At 47.7% G+C, this 18,515-nt stretch overlaps 1 protein-coding gene across 1 annotated transcript in view; it reads left to right on the forward strand.

Annotated features, from left to right (window-relative positions):
• Positions 1-5,320: 5,320 nt before the first annotated feature.
• The window catches only part of CETP (cholesteryl ester transfer protein), a 48,663-nt gene continuing 35,468 nt past the window's right edge, over positions 5,321-18,515 (forward strand). The window contains exons 1-5 of the mRNA XM_084812454.1: positions 5,321-5,610; positions 11,595-11,709; positions 13,325-13,459; positions 15,631-15,701; positions 17,905-17,992. Coding sequence (XP_084668580.1) covers positions 5,484-5,610; positions 11,595-11,709; positions 13,325-13,459; positions 15,631-15,701; positions 17,905-17,992 — 536 coding nt within the window. The 5' untranslated portion in view covers positions 5,321-5,483. The remainder of the gene's footprint in view (positions 5,611-11,594; positions 11,710-13,324; positions 13,460-15,630; positions 15,702-17,904; positions 17,993-18,515) is intronic.

Genomic DNA, 18,515 nt, shown 5'->3' on the forward strand with positions numbered 1-18,515 from the left:
GGAAGTGATGGGGCCAGATGCCATGATCTTCGTTTTTTTAATGTTGAGTTTCAAACCAGCTTTTGCACTCTCCTCTTTCACCCTCAACAAGAGGCTCTTGAGATCCTCTTCGCTTTCTGCCATTAGGGTGGTATCGTCTGCATATCGGAGGTTGTTGATAATTCTCCCAGCAATCTTAATTCCGACCTCTGATTCATCCAACCCGGCATTTCTCATGATGTACTCTGCATATAAGTTAAATAAGCAGGGTGACAATATGCAGCCTTGTCGTACTCCTTTCCCAATTTTGAACCAATCGGTTGTTCCATGTCTGGTTCTTACTGTTGCTTCTTGACCCTCATACAGGTTTCTCAGGAGACAGGTAAGGTGGTCTGGTACTCCCATCACTTTAAGAATTTGCCACAGTTTGTTGTGATCCACACAATCAAAGGCTTTAGCGTAGTCAATGAAGCAGAAATAGACGTTTTTCTGGAATTCTCTTGCTTTCTCCATGATACAGCAAATGTTGGCGATTTGATCTCTAGTTCCTCTGCCCTTTCTAAACCCAGCTTGTACTTCCGGTAGTTCTCGGTTCGCATACTGCTGAAGCCTAGCTTGTAGGATTTTGAGCATCACCTTGCTGGCATGTGAAATGAGCGCAATTGTATGGTAGTTTGAACACTCTTTGGTGTTGCCCTTCTTTGGAATTGGAATGTAAACTGACCTTTTCCAGTCTTGTGGCCACCGTTGAGTGTTCCAGATTTGTTGGCATATTGAATGCAGCACTTTAACAGCATCATCTTTTAGGATTTTAAATAGCTCGGCTGGAATACTGTCATCTCCGCTAGCTTTGTTGTTACTAATGCTTCCTAAGGCCCACTTGACTTCACTCTCTAGGATGTCCGGCTCAAGTTCAGTGACCGCACTCTCATGGCTATCAGGGACATTCAGATCTTTCCTGTATAGTTCTTCTGTGTATTCTTGCCACCTCTTCTTAATTTCATCTGCTTCTGTTAGGTCCCTGCCTTCTTTGTCCTTTATCATGCCCGTCTTTGCACAAAACATTCCCTTGAGATCTCCAATTTTCTTGAAGAGATATCTAGTCTTTCCCATTCTGTTGTTTTCCTCGATTTCTTTGCATGGTTCATTTAAGAAGGCCTTCTTGTCTCTCCTTGCTATTCTCTGGAACTCTGCATTCAGTTGGCTATATCTTCCCCTTTCTCCCTTGCTTTTCGCTTCCCTTCTTTCGTGAGCTACTTGTAAAGCCTCATCAGACAGCCACTTGGCTTTCTTGCATTTCTTTTTCTTTGGGACGGATTTCGTTGCTGCCTCCTGAACAATGTTACGGACCTCCGTCCATAGTTCCTCAGGCACTCTGTCTATCGGGTCTAATCCCTTAAATCTATTCCTCACCTCCACTGTATATTCATAAGGGATATGATTTAGGTCATACCTGAACGGTTTAGTGGTTTTCCCTATGTTCTTCAATTTAAGCCGAAATTTTGCAAGAAGCAGCTCATGATCTGAGCCACAGTCAGCTCCAGGTCTTGTTTTTACTGACTGTATGGAGCTTCTCCATCTTTGGCTGCAAAGGACATAATCAATGGGTTCAGCACCTCGGATAGCACCTTTAGAGCTTTGGCTGGTAGTAACTAAAACCCAGAATGGAATTACCACCCCTCTGGAAGTGGTCACTAGCCACCCCTGGACCTAATGCTCAGAAGGGTTTTCTCCATCACAATTTTTTTTTCCTCCATGGACTGACAAGATCACATATTATCCCACGTATTAAATATATGGATTTTCATGTTTCACTTGCAGTGAATAAGACCTGTTCTCCTCTTGTCATTTGGCATTGATCTGGTCATGCTGTCGTTTTTCAAGCCAAATACTTGGAAAAAATTAAGTCTTTCAAGTACAGGAGGGTATTAAAACATACATGTCTTGTATGTTTTAACGTGATCGCTTCAGCGCTCTTGGATGGGAGTTTTGGGGGGATACCTTATTCCAACAGATTATGGCCCTGTGCTTCCTTTTCTGAGATCTCCATCATGAGTTAATTAACCTATTAAACTCTTTGTATCCTGGAAGAATGTCTGAATATTATGTTCTTCTGTTTCTTTCTGTTACAAAGGAGTCTGTTACAGAAACTGTAGCTAAATATTTTCTGAAAGCAATGAGGATACAGGCTAAGATATTATCTAATTAGATTAATATTTTCTTCGTCTTTTGTATTAAAAGAGATGCCTGATTTTTGTGTTTGGACTGCTGTTTCTGAGTCTTATTTCTGCACGTTAACTGATGTGGATATCTTGTTGTGAGGCCTGTTGACTGGATCAATAAAATGAAGGTAGCTACCTAGATGTACCCTTCAGGCACAATCCTATGCATGTTTAGACAAAAAAAAAAGTCCTAAAATTCCCAGCATTCCCAAGCCAGCCATGCTAGCTGGAGCATTCTGGGAGTTGTAGGACTTTGTTCTGTCGAAACATGCATAGGATTGTGTCCTTAGAGTTTACAAACCTGTGCTAGATGTGCGCTAGGAGCAAAATGCATCCTTCTGACTTTGAGGGTACCTGAAGAGGGACAACCCTAGCAGCTCACACTAACACACTAGGCCTGTTCAGGCGGTCACACCAAGCCATGATGGTTAGGGAATTTCCGCTCACCACAGTGGCTTAGTGTGTTGTGTGAGGGGAGAAAACCATGTTCCCATGGTTAGTAAGCCACTCCTGCTAACCGCTCCTCTGTAAAAGGTTTAAGGGGCCCTGGGGTGACTTATTGTGTCATCTGGTGCACTCTCCAGTGGTTTAAATGGGCTCTGGAGGACGTCTGGGCTGCAAATATAGAGTCCACTAGCTGGAGTGTCTGCCACTGTGGGCAATGCTCCAGCTTCCGCAGACTTTCTCTATGGTTGCATGGCCATTTGGGCCACTGGGGTGCCTGCTGGGGTGACCACTGGGAGCCTGTTCATGCTGCAGAGAACATCAGGATGTGCGCTAGCCACTCTGGTAAGATCGCCAGGTAACTACAGGTGTGGGGGGAGCAGAGCCGTGCAGCGCCACGTGGTTCCCAGCCGTGTGACGGGCCCGCGTGTCATTGTTTTGCTAACCCCTCACCCCTCCGTAATCACTCTTACCACCCTCCCCCTGTGTGCGAGTGAACAGGGCCCATTTTTAACAAGGCATCCCCCAAAAGCAAAAAGAGGGACATTAATTGACCACCAGCAGACACCAGAAAATGAGACCCATTGGAATGTATGTATCTCCTACTTTTTTACACACTGTCTCCCTGCACGTAGACAATTAGCATAGCAAGCAGAGGGCTGTGCTAGAATCTTTTTCTCTGCAACGAGAGTGGGAGATGATATTGTATATGTGTGCCCCACCCCCACACAATACTTCCCCTCTGAACAGGTACTGCTGGTTTTCCGATCAGGTACACCATGCCTTGTGGGCTTCAGGGCCAATGGCTCTGATCCAGTAGGAATTAGTTGGACTTGAAGTTCCCATTGAACCAAAAGGCACTAAGACTGCCATCGCATGCACCTGGGGAGTAAATTCCATTGAACAGAGTTGGCCTTACTTCTGAGCAGACACACCTGAAACCACACTGTAAAAATGACTTTAACATGCACCATTGATTTCAGTGAGTCTTAAAAGCACTTAATTTTCTGGGGGCTATTATATTTATGAATTCTCTTACTAAAAACTAAACAAAACTATACCCCCCCCATAATGTACTCATAGCAACACCATAATCCCATACTTAATTGGCTCCCACTTTTCCGCAAACTTGTTTAAACCTTCCCATAGACCTTAACAGTTTTAAAGCATCCCTTTTCTTTTCAAGATATTCCCTCTCAAAGCAGTATTGTAGTTAGGTAATTTTAGATTCTAGACTTAATGCTCTCCACCCCTCCACACACACACACTTTAAGATGGTAATGTGTAATTCAGTGGTGCAGCCAGGGTTGGACCTTGGACCAAAGGGCTTTTCTATGGGCATTTGTACACGCGGCTTCTATTGCACGCTTGTGATTGGTCACTCGCAGAAGTTTGCGGGTCCTTACATGACGCTGTCAACCTCTAGGGTGTCTCTAGCACTTTCTGACATTTATCCTGATTTTAAAAAGATCGTGGATAATGCAGTAGTAAATATTAATCCACTTTAATCCACTGTAATGGCTGTGTGAAATTGTGCAGTTCCACTATAACCACAGCACCATCTAGTGGCTGTAAAATGAAACGTATAAAACGTGCCGAGAAATAAAGCCCAGAAAAAACAGCCCGTGTCAGCCTGTATAAAGGAGCTAATGTTAATCCCGCAAAGAATCCAGAAGCAGAAGCTCTGATAAAGGTGTAGGAATTTAGCCTTGTGTGGTGAAGCCCTACATGAAGCTTTTAACCTGTACTTTTAGTGAGGCTTCTGCTTCTGGATTTTTTGCGGGATTAACATTGGCTCCTTTACATGTTATTCCCCCCGGGGGGTTTCTTTCTCTGCCTTTGTATATGTTCCATTGTACAACAGCTAGGCAGTGCTGTGGTATAGTGGAATTGTGCAATTACACAAGATTTCTATGGTGTTATAGACCCCATTCAGAAAAACAACAACCACACTTTCCCCGTTAAAGAAAAAAAAACTGCAATAATGGTTGCAAAGCATGGGAGAGGACCTGGAGGAGGAGGCTATTGTATGAAGGACCTGCAAACTACCGTGGCTGAGCAATCATGAGCACACAATGAAAGCCTCCTGTAGAAAGGCTCAAAGTCCAGGGCTCTGCAGCCAGCCCCCGCCCTCCGAATGACCACCCAGAGAGCCTCAGGTGATGAGGGCATCAGAGTGGCAGAAACAAACTCCAGTCATGATGGTGCTATGATTTAAGTGAGTTTAAAATGCAAGACTGCACATGTTCAGAGGTTGGTTGGTTGGTTGAAATCAAGGTTGGCAAGCAGTTTGTTGTTGTAACATATCAGAAATGTGGAAGCTGTTTTAAGCATGGACTGATGGTTGGAGGTGGGCAGGGGAGACGTGAAATGCTAGTGCTATGCTTCGGAACTGAAGCAATACACATGGCCATCTCATGGGCCCCCCATAAGACCATTAGGGCCAGCATCTAAAATTGCCAAGCTGCACCATTCTGTGTATTATTGTGGTAAGCCTGCCCCGCTGCGTTTAGGGGCCGTTCTGCTCCTTCTGCCGAAAGGTGCCCTGCATGTCTGCCCCAAAGTCCCCTCCTCCTGATCGTTATCCTCTTATCCTCTGGAGCATTACCTTGTCAAGGCCAGGTGACAGTTCTGAAAGGGTTAAGGAGGCTGTGAGAACTCGAGGAAACAGATAGGGCTGCTCAGAAACAAGGAAGCGGGTCATGTCCTGTCTGAGAAGAACAGGAGCTGTGGGGTATACAAATGGCCAATGCCCTTTGCGCTGAGGACAGGAGGAGGCCGGGAGCTGCTCCTAGGATCTTCAATGCTAGCGAACCCAGCTTTGGGAATTCTTAGGGGATGATGGACAGCATCCTGGTGATCTTAGTAGCTCTGCTCAGCAGATCTCTGGCTTGCAACTTTGAGCCATCCTCCTTCAACGACACAGGGATCGTCTGCAGACTCACCAAGCCGGCTGCACTAGTGTGTAAGTCTTTGCCGCTCTGTGTTGCTTCCCCTTGTTCTTGCTCAAGAGCAGGGCAGCCCAGTCTGGATGAATGGAGAAATGCTTCTCATTCATCCTCTCCTCTGCTCTCAGTAGCTGTGTTTCCCATTTTCATGCTACGTCCAGGGCTCCATGTGTATAGCATGATTTTTATGCAGCACAGAAAAAGCAGAAGAAAGTGTGGTACAGGGTGCCATATGTAGCCTCCGGAGGATCTCAGCTTTAATTTAAAAACAAAAGCAAGTTTCTAGCCCTCATGGCTGGGAAGATATACTTGGAAGCAAGCTTCTTCTCCAGTCTCCTGTTTTTTGTATCAGCTAGCCTGATAAAAGGCTTGGAGAACTCCAAAGCTTGCACAGCTTCATTAAATTTTGGTTGGCCCTAATAATGGTATTGCCCAATTGTGGATTTTGGAAGCATGTGGTTACTATTATCACTGTTATTACTGCTGAATAACTTCTCTAGCAGTTGGGAGCAGGGCTGTGGTAGCTTACATAGCTAGCCTCCCCATGACCAGCAAAACCAGAATGAACTGCAAAATAGTAAAAAAGGCAAAATTTGTGCAAAATAAGTCAGTTTATGCACATTTACTCAATTTGCATAATTTATACAGGTCAGCTTTTCTTGGTGCAGAATTTTGAATGCATAGGTGCAGAACTGCATTTTTAATTGGGGTGGGGGGAGCAGGACACATGTCCTTTTGGGATAAAGGAGTTATTTCCTGAACTGTGATTTTTCTGTTGTATGTCTGACAGCATAGGCGTTAATGATCAACTACTAATCCTGTGCAGCCCAATCCTTTACTCAAGAGTAGATCCAGTTGGGTTCAATGGAGCATATTCCTAAGCAAGTGTGCATCAGACTGCAACTTGACAGTGTAACCCTATATGCAACCCAGTGTAACCCCTAGGTTGCGGGTGGGGGGGGAGCGAATGGATCTTCCCAGGAACAATGCACTGGTGTGCGCTATCCCATGCACACACAGCACACAGTGCAACCCAGTGCAACCCCTGTGTCTGCTCAGATGTAAGACCCATTGAGTTCCATGAGACTTACTCCTGATAGGATTGCAACCTTGGGGCTGAACCTTTCTGCATCTTCCAGGGCCAGCTCTGCAAGATGCAAAGAGTTTAATATCGTATCTCTTATATCCTTTGAGAAGGCTCACTTCTAATGCCCATATTTGACAGATTGGAAAACTGAGGATGAAGGGTGGTGACTTGCCCAAGGTCGAATCTATAGCAGAGCATGTGTTCAAACCCTTGTCCTTTTCACCCAAATCCACTGGACCAGACTGGTGAGCAGATCTAAAAAGTGTGCCCATGAATACTTACGAGTTCTGTATAGGGATGATTGAGAATTTTGTTTCAGTTTGCAAATCATCAGAACTTGCCCTGGTCAAAACCCCAAATGCGAACAGGAGAACATTTTTTTCAGATAAAAACTCATACATTCCTGAATTTGCAAGTGCATTTTGAAAAGTGAGTGTTTTTTTTTTTAATGTGCACTTTAAAAAGTGTGGGTTTTCTTTTTAAATGAGCATTTTAAAAAGCGTGTGTGTGTTTTTTAAATGTGCACTTTAAAATGTGATTTAGTATATATGTGTGTTTGTGTGTGTGTGTGTGTGTATTTTCACACTTTAGTTAAATGAGCACATTTCCCATTTGAAATGTGCAATTTCCCCCATTGGGACAGAAAAAAAAAACACGGGTCACAAATGAAAATGGGAGTGAGACAAATCGAGCTTCAAGGTGGAGCTTGGAAAATCTCAGCGAGCTGGGCATCCCTGGTTCTCCCATCCTGAGTTCCGTAATGTTCATACTACATGCACATGTCCTTTCTTGATATGTAATCTCGAATATGTCTATTTATGCATATTTATGGTAACAGATATATTGACTAAGCCTATTTACTGAACCCATGGCGGTTATGAATCTAAACAAATAAACGGTAAAAGGAAAAGATATTAAAATTAGAGAGAGGCAAGGAAATTCAAACGATGCCACTCAATGATATTGCACAAATGAAATGCACATAACTGCAGGGATGAGTGGTGATTGGTGTGGTGTAGACACTACAATACTTGGTAGGGAATGGAAGTTTCAGGCCGCTGATGGTTTGGGCGGTTTTGGAGGGCCCTGGGCAAGCCCCCCTCAACGGGCCGCCTCCCTCAATGAGTCTCCCTTCTCACCGCCATTGTCATGAGCTGCTATTGCGCCTCATCCTCGTTCTGCTCGTTGCTACTGCTTGCTTGCTTGACGGGCAGAGCGCCAGGGCGCAAGGAGGCCCGGGCCTCTCCTGCTCCTCCTCCTCACCCCCACCTTTGCCTGGGCCAGCGTGAGAGGCAGCTGAACAAGCAGGTTGCCATGGTAAAAAAGGATCTTGTCGGTGGGCCCCTGCTGGGGTGTGGGCCCTGGGAGGTGCCCAACCATGCTTACCTTTGACGCCGGCCCCGATGATGGTGATCATAATGCCGCCAATGTGCATGATGGTTTACGGTGTACAAGAGGGCAAGTTCGTGCCCCAAGGAACTTACAATCTAAAATCGGACATAGGAGGGACAACAGAGGAAGGGGAGGGGAATGGAGGCAGTGGTGAACCAAGGACCTCTTGTATCGAGGATACCAGGCCCAGGTAAGTGAGAATTGGCAGGAGCTGACGCAGTGCTGCAGTGGAGGCTGTGGTGGTCACAGGGCCAAAGTGCCAGGACTCTTTGGTCAGCAGGGATGATGGCGTCATATGCCCCCAGCCCTCTCAGGCTTCCCTGTTCCCTCTGAGTTCAGCTGCATGCCCCACAGCAGCAAGGGGGGGGGGAACAAATGGATCTTCCCAGGAACAATGCACTGGTGTGCGCTATCCCACGCACACACAGCACAGAGATCGGGGTTAGTGCCGCTACCTGCGTTTTCGGATTTTTCTTGGGGGTGCAGCCATGGGAACTGTCACGATGGGGGCCTGCACTTCGAAATTTACCACCACACCACTGCTCTGATGGAACATGGATCCAGGTTGAATGCTCGCAAGATGCAGCTTTCAGCCTAGCCCTAAACATCCGAACGGATCGCGGAGGAGTGAGGATGAAAAGAACACAGACTGGAGAGCACAAACCCACCACACCTTCCCGTTCCACTGGCATGGCTGGGGGTCGTTCAGCTCTGGCATGCCTTGGCCCGGCTGCCCCAGGCTGTTCTCCAGTTCTTTGCAGGAGAGGCTGGTGGACCCGATTTCGGTGGGGCGGAGATTCCATTCTGGGTTTTAGTCACAACCAGCCAGAACTCTAAAGAAGCTATCCAAGGTGCTGGACCCTGTCCCCAAAATGGGTCCAGCACCTTGGATGGTTTCTCTGTACTTCTGGCTGGTTGTAACTAAAGCTTTTTAGCTTTCTAGACTTTTAGCTTTGCTGTTTTAAATCTGTATTTTAAATTCCTGCACTACTGCTAGGTTTTCTTGTGGTTGTATTGTTATGTTGTGGTTTTAATGTTCTAAATATTCCAAATTATTTTATTGTGTGCCGTTTGGTTTTAATTTTTGTGAACTGCCCAGAGAGCTTCGGCTATTTGGCGGTATAGAAATGAAAGAAAGAAAGAAAGAAAGAAAGAAAGAAAGAAGCCCAGAATGGAATCTCTGCCCCACCGAAATTGGATCCACCAGCCTCCACTGGTTCTCTGCCCGGGTGCAAATGTGTGAAGCGTCATCTCCATTGTTATGAATCTCCTCCCCCCACCACAGCTACTCATCTTCACCAGTTCCCGGTCTCTGTCTTATTTAAATATGTATGTATGTATTTATTTATTACACTTATATCCTACCTTTCTTCCATCATGGAACTCAAGGCGGCTGCACGTGGTTCCCAGGTGGTCTCCCCTCCAAGCATGGACCAGACCCAGACCTGCTTAGCTTCAGCAAGGGAGCTGTCTCATGTGTCTTCAGACCATGTCTTGGAACATCCCTACCTTCCACAAAAAATTGCAAATACAAAAACAACAAACTAGACCAAAAATAAAAGGGGGGGCACAAAGGGGGGGGGAGAAGAAAGGGAAAAAGAGCAAATGATAGAACATAGACAAGAATCATTTACATCCTCCTTGATATATAAAAACAAACAAACAAAAAGACATAGAGGGAGAAAGAAGGATTTAACTCTTCTATTTCAAAGTGTGTGTGTGTGTGTGTGTGTGTATGAGAGAGAGAGAGAATATAAGCCGCCGCTATGTCTAAATAAGCATCCGTATGAAACTAACAGCTGTAGGGGATACGTTCAAATGCAGCAAGAGCGGAAAGGTCTTCAGCCCACTGAGTGATAGGTGATGGGTGTTTATCCTTCCAGGTCTCTTTGCAACTGTAAGAGCTCTCGGTATCCACTTTTGCTGTCCTTCTGTCCATCTCCTCTTTCCCTCCCCTATCCCCCTCTACAACCCTAGAGGTTGTAAGTAGGGCTGTGCAGTGCTTCAGCCCGAGGCCCAAGGCCCGAGTCGGAGTGGGCTGCTTCGGGTCACTTTGTGACCCTTCCGAGGTGAAGCGGAAGAGGCACGAAGCGGCCCGGAGCAGGTGGGGGGCTCTCCGAAGCACTCGGGGCACTTCACAGCTTCGGCCCCCCCAGCCCGGCCCCCCCAGCACCTCCAGGTCCTTACCTGAGCCGCTGCCACCGCCATTGCCGTCCTCGCCATCACTGTCCTCGCCGCCGCCTCCATTGCCGCCTCTGTCGCTGCCATCCTTGCCATTGCTGCCTCCCGCGCCACCGCCAACTGCTGAGGCCTGGACGTGCGCGGCGACTCTTACTGTAGAGAGTCGCCATTTTTAAAATGGTAGCCTCCTGGAACTTCCTGGAGGTTGCCATTTAAAAAATGGCGACTCCCTGCAATAAGAGTCGCTGCACTTGTCCAGGCCTCAGCGGTTGGCGGTGGCGAGGACGGCGGCAACGGTGGCGGTGGCGGCGGTGAGGACAACGGCGAGGGCGGCAGCAGTGAGGACGACAGCAGTGGAGGAGGCGGCAAAGACGAAGATGGCAGAGGAGGCAGCAGTGGCGGTGGCAAGGTAAGGGGGTTTGCACGGGGGCATTGGGGGGGGACCCGAAGCGGAGTTCAACATCCGAACCCTGCTTCGGGTTCGGGGCCGAGGCAGGTTGGGGGTCCCCCGAATCTGCCCGAGCTGGATCAGGCCTGCCTTGGAAGCCAGGAAGCGGCTTCCAAGTTGGATCGGGGGGCCCCTGCACAGCCCTTGTTGTTAACACCTCTAGGCAGACAGAGAAACATATCACTTCCGTGTACTGTGCAGTGCTCCTTTCATCATTGTCTGCAAATAAATATGAAGGTCTAGAAGGTAGGGACGTTGTTTGGTTCACAATCATGTTTACAGCTGTGTATTTCTGTTTTTTTTTTGGGGGGGTCATTCTCCATAAGGCTTAGGATGGGGGGATCTAAACTGTATGGGTTGGGGGAATGATGAAAGGCAGTGTGCTAAAATTTAATCTCTGCTTTGAACTTTTTAAAGGTTTTACATTTTATCATGTTGAATTTTGGTGGGTTTTTTTTAACTTTTGTGAACCACCCACAGAGCATTGGCTATTGGGTGGTATAGACACACTATAATTAAATAAATAAAAATAAATGAATGAATTCTGTACCGAGGGATTCCAGTTCTGGGAACTGTATAAATCAGGCAAATGAATCATGTTTACATAATTTATTCTGCTGGCCAGCAGGAGAGAATGAAAACTATGCAGGGCACTGAATCTGTGGCATCTCTCTTTTGGCTTCAGAGCTTTCAAACACATGGGGCCTACTGCTATCTTCGTAGTGTTAAGGGCTAGAAACTTAATTTGCAACAAATGAACGTCAAAAGGATTTTCAGGGTGCTGAATACTATAGCCTCAAAGTTCTTGCTTTTAGCACAGGATCATGGAATGTATATGGACTTAACAATGGCAGCTGTCCGTGACGGTCGTGTCTTTGTTCTCTCACTGGCAGTGAACGAGCAAACAGCTCAGGTAATTCAAGCAGCCTTTCAAAATGCAGACTACCCAGATGTTAAAGGAGAGAAGTCCATGCAGTTTCTTGGCAAAATTGCCTATGGATTAACCAAGTAAGTGTGGCTTCTAATCTCACTTATATACTGTATATACTGTATATCCTGCTTTTCTGTCTTAAAATAGGGCTCTTCAGGTGGCTAAAGAGATAAGAAATAATCAGTAAAACAGCAAAATGTTTAAAGCAAAACCCCAAACAACAGCTGTCAATCGCCGTCCCCAATGTAGTGCCTTCCAGATGTTTTGGACTATACAACTCTTATCAGCCCCAGCCAGTACAGCCAATGGTCAGGGATTGTGGGAGTTGCAGTCCAAAATATCTGGAGGGCACCGGGTTGGGGAGGACTGGGATAAAACATAGCAGTTATCCAAGAGTGCCTTACTGAAAACAGTCATCTTCTTAGTTGATGCTTGTAGGCACAAAGGGAGGAAGCCAACTGGATCCCTGGTGACAGGGGGCTCCACAGCCTGGGTGCGGCCAACAAGAAGGCCCGGTCCTATGTGCCTACCAAATTTATCTCAGGTGGCAATGGAAACAGAGCAGGCTCTGCTCTGAAGACTGGAGTGTACAGGTTCATACAGGCAAGGTTCATATGGGTAGAGGTGACCCTTTATATCAGGGGTGCAGAACCTCAGACCAGTCCGCCTGGGATCCCAATCCACCTCTCCTGCCTTAAATGGTTTGGATGCTGGACACCTAAAGCAGAGGTGTTGAGCCACTTTCAGCCTGAGGGCCAACTTCCAGAAGAGCCCCCAGGGGCCGCATTCCAATGGTGGGTGGGGCTTAAGGTAAACAGGGAGGGGCCAAATACTGGCATACTTCAGCTTAAAGCTCTTACTGCCAGTCTGTTGCATCTGGCTGTGGTTCTCCAGAGCCTCAGTCAGCAAGAGGTCTCTCTTTGACCCCTTTAAATGGAGATGCCAGGGACTGAAGTAGGGATGTCTGTCACCGGGAAATCCATTTCTTTTTTGGCCCGACAGAGTTTCCCATTGTACCTGACTTAGTTTGCATTTGTGGGCCGAGCTACAGGTTTCCCCCCGAACTCTGTGAGCTTTTTGGGGGGTGGGGGGGTGGCGATCCACAATTTGCGCAAATTCAGGCAAATTTCAGCCAAAATTTGTGTAATTTGTGCGAGTTGTGGCTGAAATTTGCGCAAAATTTGGCCATAATTCACACCAATTAAAATACAGAAATAACACAAACCGGCCCAACTTGATGCAGGCTCTGTGGAGGAAAACGGACCAAAGTCTGGGGGGGCCAAACCAAGCAAAGCTCTTTGAGCTTCACCCCCCGCCCCCCGGATTCCTCCAGCATCCCTAAGACTGAATCTGTGACCATCTACTACAAAGCATGTTTTACCACTCAGCTATGGTCACTCTTCTATCTGGCTCCTACATTAGTGATAAAAAATCTGTGTGTGGATTGTGGGGCTGTGTCCTCTGAATGTCTCACTTCTGTATAGTGCGCTATGCATCACCCACAGCTAGTGCCGCTACATAAGGGTGTACTTGTGATGGCAGGGCTCATGTGTGCAAGGTGAGTGCATCTGACTCAGGGTGGTAGTGGTGGTGAGGCATTCTCCGGTATGGAGATGTGCCTCCCCTACGGCCAACACAGCCCACCTGAGTTCAATTCTACTGAGCCAACCATTCCCTGTTTCCCTTCCATAGCATCCATATTAATGACCTGTCCATAGAAAGCACTGAGGTCAACTTCAAGGAGGAGGATGCCATAGACATCGCAATCTGGAACGTCTCGGCCTCCTTCAAAGGAACCCTGAGCTATGGCTACGTGGGCACCTGGCTGTGAGTATTCCCAGAAGAGCCCTTGGCCTGGTTTTCATGGCACACTGGGCTTACTGTGGGTTGTTTAACCCCCAATGAGCCATGACATATGCAAGGCATCCTATGCAGCCTGCAATTGGGGGGGTTGCCATGTCATCCAGACCTGACCACTATGGGTTATTTGAGGGTTAAACAATCCTCACATAACCCTGCTACAAACCATGGGTTATGCAAGGTTTGTTTAATCCTTAAATAACCTACGGTGGCTGGGTTCACATGATAAGGCAACCACCTGATCACCCCGATTGGGACTTGTGTATTCAAAATGATGCCCAGCATGCACCATGGCTCATCAGGGGTTAAACAACCCACGGTGCGCCTGGCGTGTTGTGCAAACCAGGTCCTAGTGTGTCAGTGTAGCAGCGGTGTAGTGGAAGGGGAGAGCAGGGGAACCCACTGCGATGACATCACCTGCCAGAGCACCGGGGTTGGTGATATCATCACATCTCTCTTCCTTGGCAAGTGAGTGAGGTAATAACAAGGCTTTTACGTGCTACAATGGTAACAATTTCTTGCAAGATTGTTTGCATTGCTCATTAAAAACGAAAGGTTGCATTTCAGCTGGCTGAAGACCCTTTGTTAAAGCTTAAAGCATTTCACAAGCCGGAAGGTAGCGCCACTGAGTTTGCTGGAGCTTATTCCCAGGTAGGGGTGTCCAACATTTCCAAACCTGGCCTTTTGGGGGCCTGATGGATCCCCACTGCACGCACGGCTCGGCTTACATTTGCAAGCCAAGCTGCGGGCGTTTCCTGAAATCCAGGAACTTTTCTCCTTTTTTTTCTTAAATAGACATTGGTGCAAATTGCAGCTGCTATTTGCATAATTTGCACAAATAAGGGCTGCAGTTTGCACAATTGTCTATTTAAGAAACACAAAACAAAAAACCTGATAATCCATGGGCTGCCCTGACTCGATCTGCATTGAGTCGGGACAGCTCACAGGTAATTGAGCCGAAATCCGGGGGCTGAGCTGATGAACACTCCGTGAACTTCACCCCCTAGATGGATTCCTCCAGCATCCCTACTCCCAGGTAACTATGCCTGACTGCATTCATGCTGTGTAAACCTAATTGCGAGATTTTATTAGCACTTTATTTTGTTTGGTTTGCATGTCTCTGTTTTGTGATGAAGGTTTCAACTGCAGTGTTAGCTCCCTGGAGTATAGGTATTAGAAACATTGGATGTATATGTATCTCTTGGAGAGGGTTCAGAGAAGGGCAACGAAGATGATCAGGGGACTGGAAACAAAGCCCTATGAAGAGAGACTGAAAGAACTGGGCATGTTTAGCCTTGAGAAGAGAAGACTGAGGGGAGATAGGATAGCGCTCTTCAAGGACTTGAAAGGTTGTCACAGAGAGGAAAGCCAGGATCTCTTCTCCATCATCCCAGAGTGCAGGTCACGGAATAATGGGCTCAAGTTACAGGAACCCAGATTCTGGCTGAACATCAGGAAAAACTTCCTGACTGTTAGAGCAATACAACAATGGATCCCATTACCTAGGGAGGTGGTGGGCTGTCCCACACTGGAGGCATTCAAGATGAGGCTGGACAGCCATCTGTCAGGGATGCTCTGACTTGGATTCCTGCACTGAGCGGGGGGCTGGACTCAGTAGTCTGGTAGGTCCCTTCCAACCCTACTATTCTCTGATTCTATGATTCTATTATCCCTGGGAGTCTGGCTACACGGGTTGTTGTGATGAGCTTCCGCGTGTCGCAATTTACCACTACACCACTTGTCCTTAGGAGAAAATGTTGGGAAAGTGATTCAACAGCCTCTGTTTGGGTGTAAATGTGATTTTTTTACCCAAGATATTTTAACCGGAAATGCAAGACAGAGAACCCTAGAGCAGCCTTCCCCAACCTGGTGCCCACCAGATGTGTTGGACTAAGCTTCCATCATTCCCAGCTACTATGGCCAATGCTTGACCTACAGCCTTAGGCAAGCAACTGACCTAGAGCCCTACCTAGAGACATATGCATGCGAAGCATGAGTTCTGCCACTCAACCATCACCTTCCTTGTTAATCCTAGCTATTTTCCATGTTCCTGAACCATCTCATTGGCAACCTAGCTGAGCGCAGGTCTGTTGTGGTTGATTGTGGATTTGCACCCTAACCCCCAAATGTTTTTACAGGGTGAAATTCATCCATTCTATTGACTTTGAAATTGATTCCTCCATCGATCTCCAGATAAATGTTAAAATGAGTAAGTAGCTGCGGAACTCCACAATGCTGTATCATTGGCTTTATTTATTTATTTACTTTAATAGAGTTATATACTGGTGACCATATTTAAAAATATCTCTAAGCAGGGATGAGGAACCTCTGGCTTAACAAGGCCCGTGGAGGTCCCCATCCAGCCTGGCAGCTTCACTGACTGGAGGTAACACAGTTGCACTGCTCCCTGTGCATGCTACATTAAGACTTCTGGAAAGCCCCCATTGATGCCAACGGAGGGTTTTTTCTAAGCTGAATTGCAGCATGGGGCATTTGGGTGGGGGGCATGTGGCTGCTGGGGAGGGAACAGTTAACCCTCTGCTCCCCAGCACTGCATCCCCCTCAAAAAATCACCTGCAGCAATAAGGCTTTTTCAAAGCCTCCATCGGTACCAATGGAGGCTTTTTAAATGTCTGATTGCCGCGGAGAAGGGGCAAGGTATAAGCGTGTATATGTGCATGCGTGTGTGTGTGCATGTGTGTGGGCAATTACGTTGTAGAGCCACATGCCAGCAGTAGAGTGCCCCCCCCCCCGAAACACACACTTTGGAAAGTGACCCTCACAAACTTTGGATGCCGCCTCATCATGCTTGCCGGGAACCAATTCATCCCTCGAGCTGAAAAAAGTTTCTCACCCCTGATTTACAGGTTGGGTAGAATGAAGCACTAATAATAAATGCACGTCAACGGCCCCTTGGGACAGAGAGAGATGGAGGAAAGCTCGCAGCTCCTTTGTGTGTAGTAAACTCTGCTTTATTATCTCCAAAATCAAATGAAATGTCCTGGATGGATGTGGTATATGCAAATGGACTAGGAATGTCGTGGGCTTCCAGTTGGGGCATGAGGCTCGGCAATTTCTCGCCGGCTTGGCCCCCCAGATGCCAGTCCATGGACCCCCGCGCTTGCCCGACTGGGCACATGCCAACTCAGGCAAGCACAGCGGTCCCCGGTGCTCCTCCGACCTGCCATTCTGCGCAAAATGGCAGCTTGGCCTTTTCTATAAAGGCCAATTTTACGTAAATGGCAGCCATCAAGAGGCCCATTTATGCCACATTGCAGGCATGAATGGTCTAAAAGCAGGGGCCAGCGGATGGTGAGCGGCATGTGAGGCGGGCTGAGGTGAGTTTGCCCATCCCTAAAATGGACTGATAGGCTTTGCAGCCATATTCTGCTGAATAGCTGGTAGGCCATTTTGGAAATCATTTTGTGGAAATCATGCTGGGAGAGACAGCCCCAGTTTTAGTTAAGCTCCATGGCTTTATGCAACCTTCTTCCTCTATGGAACCCTTTCCCCTTGTCTGCCAAAGGAGTCTGCAGTCTGCGGAGGACTCAAGGACAGATCTAGAGTTGAGGGGGCAATGTGTCCTCAGGTGGACCCCATGGAGGCTGGTGGCTCCGATTTCAGTGGGGCTGTGAGTCCTTTCTGGGTTTCAGTCAGAACCAGCCGGAACTCTAAAGGAGCTATCCAAGGTGCTGAACCCTACCCCCCAAATAGGTCATAGAATAGTAGGGGCCTACAAGACCATCGAGTCCAACCCCCTGCTCAGTGCAGGAATCCAAGTCAAAGCATCCCTGACAGATGGCTGTCTGGCTCGTCTTGAATGCCTCCAGTGTGGGAGAGCCCACCACCTCCCTAGGTAATGGGATCTGTTGTTGTATTGCTCTAACAGTCAGGAAGTTTCTCCTGGTGTTCAGCCAGAATCTGGCTTCCTGTCACTTGAGCCCATTATTCCATGCCTAAGGTGCTCCATAGCTCCTCGAGAGTTCTGGCTGGGTCTGACTGGAACCCGGAATGGATCCACAGCCCCACTGAAATCGGAGCCACCAGCCTCCACTGGGTGGGCTCCGTCCTCTATGGGCCCTGGAGGGCTTACCTAGCAGCAGAGGGAGCCCCCCAAGCAGTGCTGGGTGGCAGGGACTAGCCGCCCTTGTAATTTTCCCACAATGCCCCAGAGCAAAGGTAGGTTGGGGGCATTCTGGGAAATTAAAAGGGAGGCTAGATCTTGCTACTCCGAGCTCTGGAGAAGAAAACAAAATTAGGGGAGCAGGTATCGGCAGCGGATCCTGTTGGGCCTTGCGGCCCTGGCAGCTGCCCACGGAGACCCGGTGCAGGTGCCAACACTGGATGTGTGCATGTATCCATCTGGCCCGTGGTTCCTAATAACTTGTGGCCTGTGTTTGTCTGTTGAACAGTGTGTGAAAAGGAGCGCTTGGCAGTGGACACCTCAGACTGTTACCTGACTTTCCACACGCTGACCCTGCATCTCCACGGAGACAAAGAGTACGCTCCTTCATCTGACCTGCACCACGCCAGGGTTTGGCCCTGCTAGTCTCTATCAGAAGGTCCCTTGGGTCCATCTAGGATTCTTGGAACCATTCTATGATTCTACTATTCTATGATTCATCTGGCTGTCGTTTGGTGCAGGGGTGTCACAAAAGGAGGGGAATGGAGAACCAAGCCAGTGGTGTGGGATCTTCTGCTCATGCTTCCACACCTGCACATCGCAGCGCATTATCTGCTAACATACCTGCTGCTTAAGGAACAGTGTAGTGGGATGGTTAAAGGCACAGGCTAGGAGCCAGGAGCCGGAATGAGCCTGTTCAAATCTCTCCTTGGCTACAGGTTCACTGGAGAGCCTTAGTCAGGTCCATATAGGCTTGATCCCATTGGACTACTTGAGTTCCATTAATTTCATTAGGTCTACTTTAAGTATGTCTACCCCCCCCCCCCCGCCCACCCTAGATTCAAACTGTGTAGACTGCAAGCTATATGCCGGTTACGGAAGGCTGCCAACTAGTGACTG

The sequence above is a fragment of the Heloderma suspectum genome, chromosome 8 (genome assembly GCF_057233095.1).
Source record: "Heloderma suspectum isolate Gila_16-S chromosome 8, 16-S_ref, whole genome shotgun sequence".
Taxonomy (NCBI): domain Eukaryota; kingdom Metazoa; phylum Chordata; class Lepidosauria; order Squamata; family Helodermatidae; genus Heloderma; species Heloderma suspectum.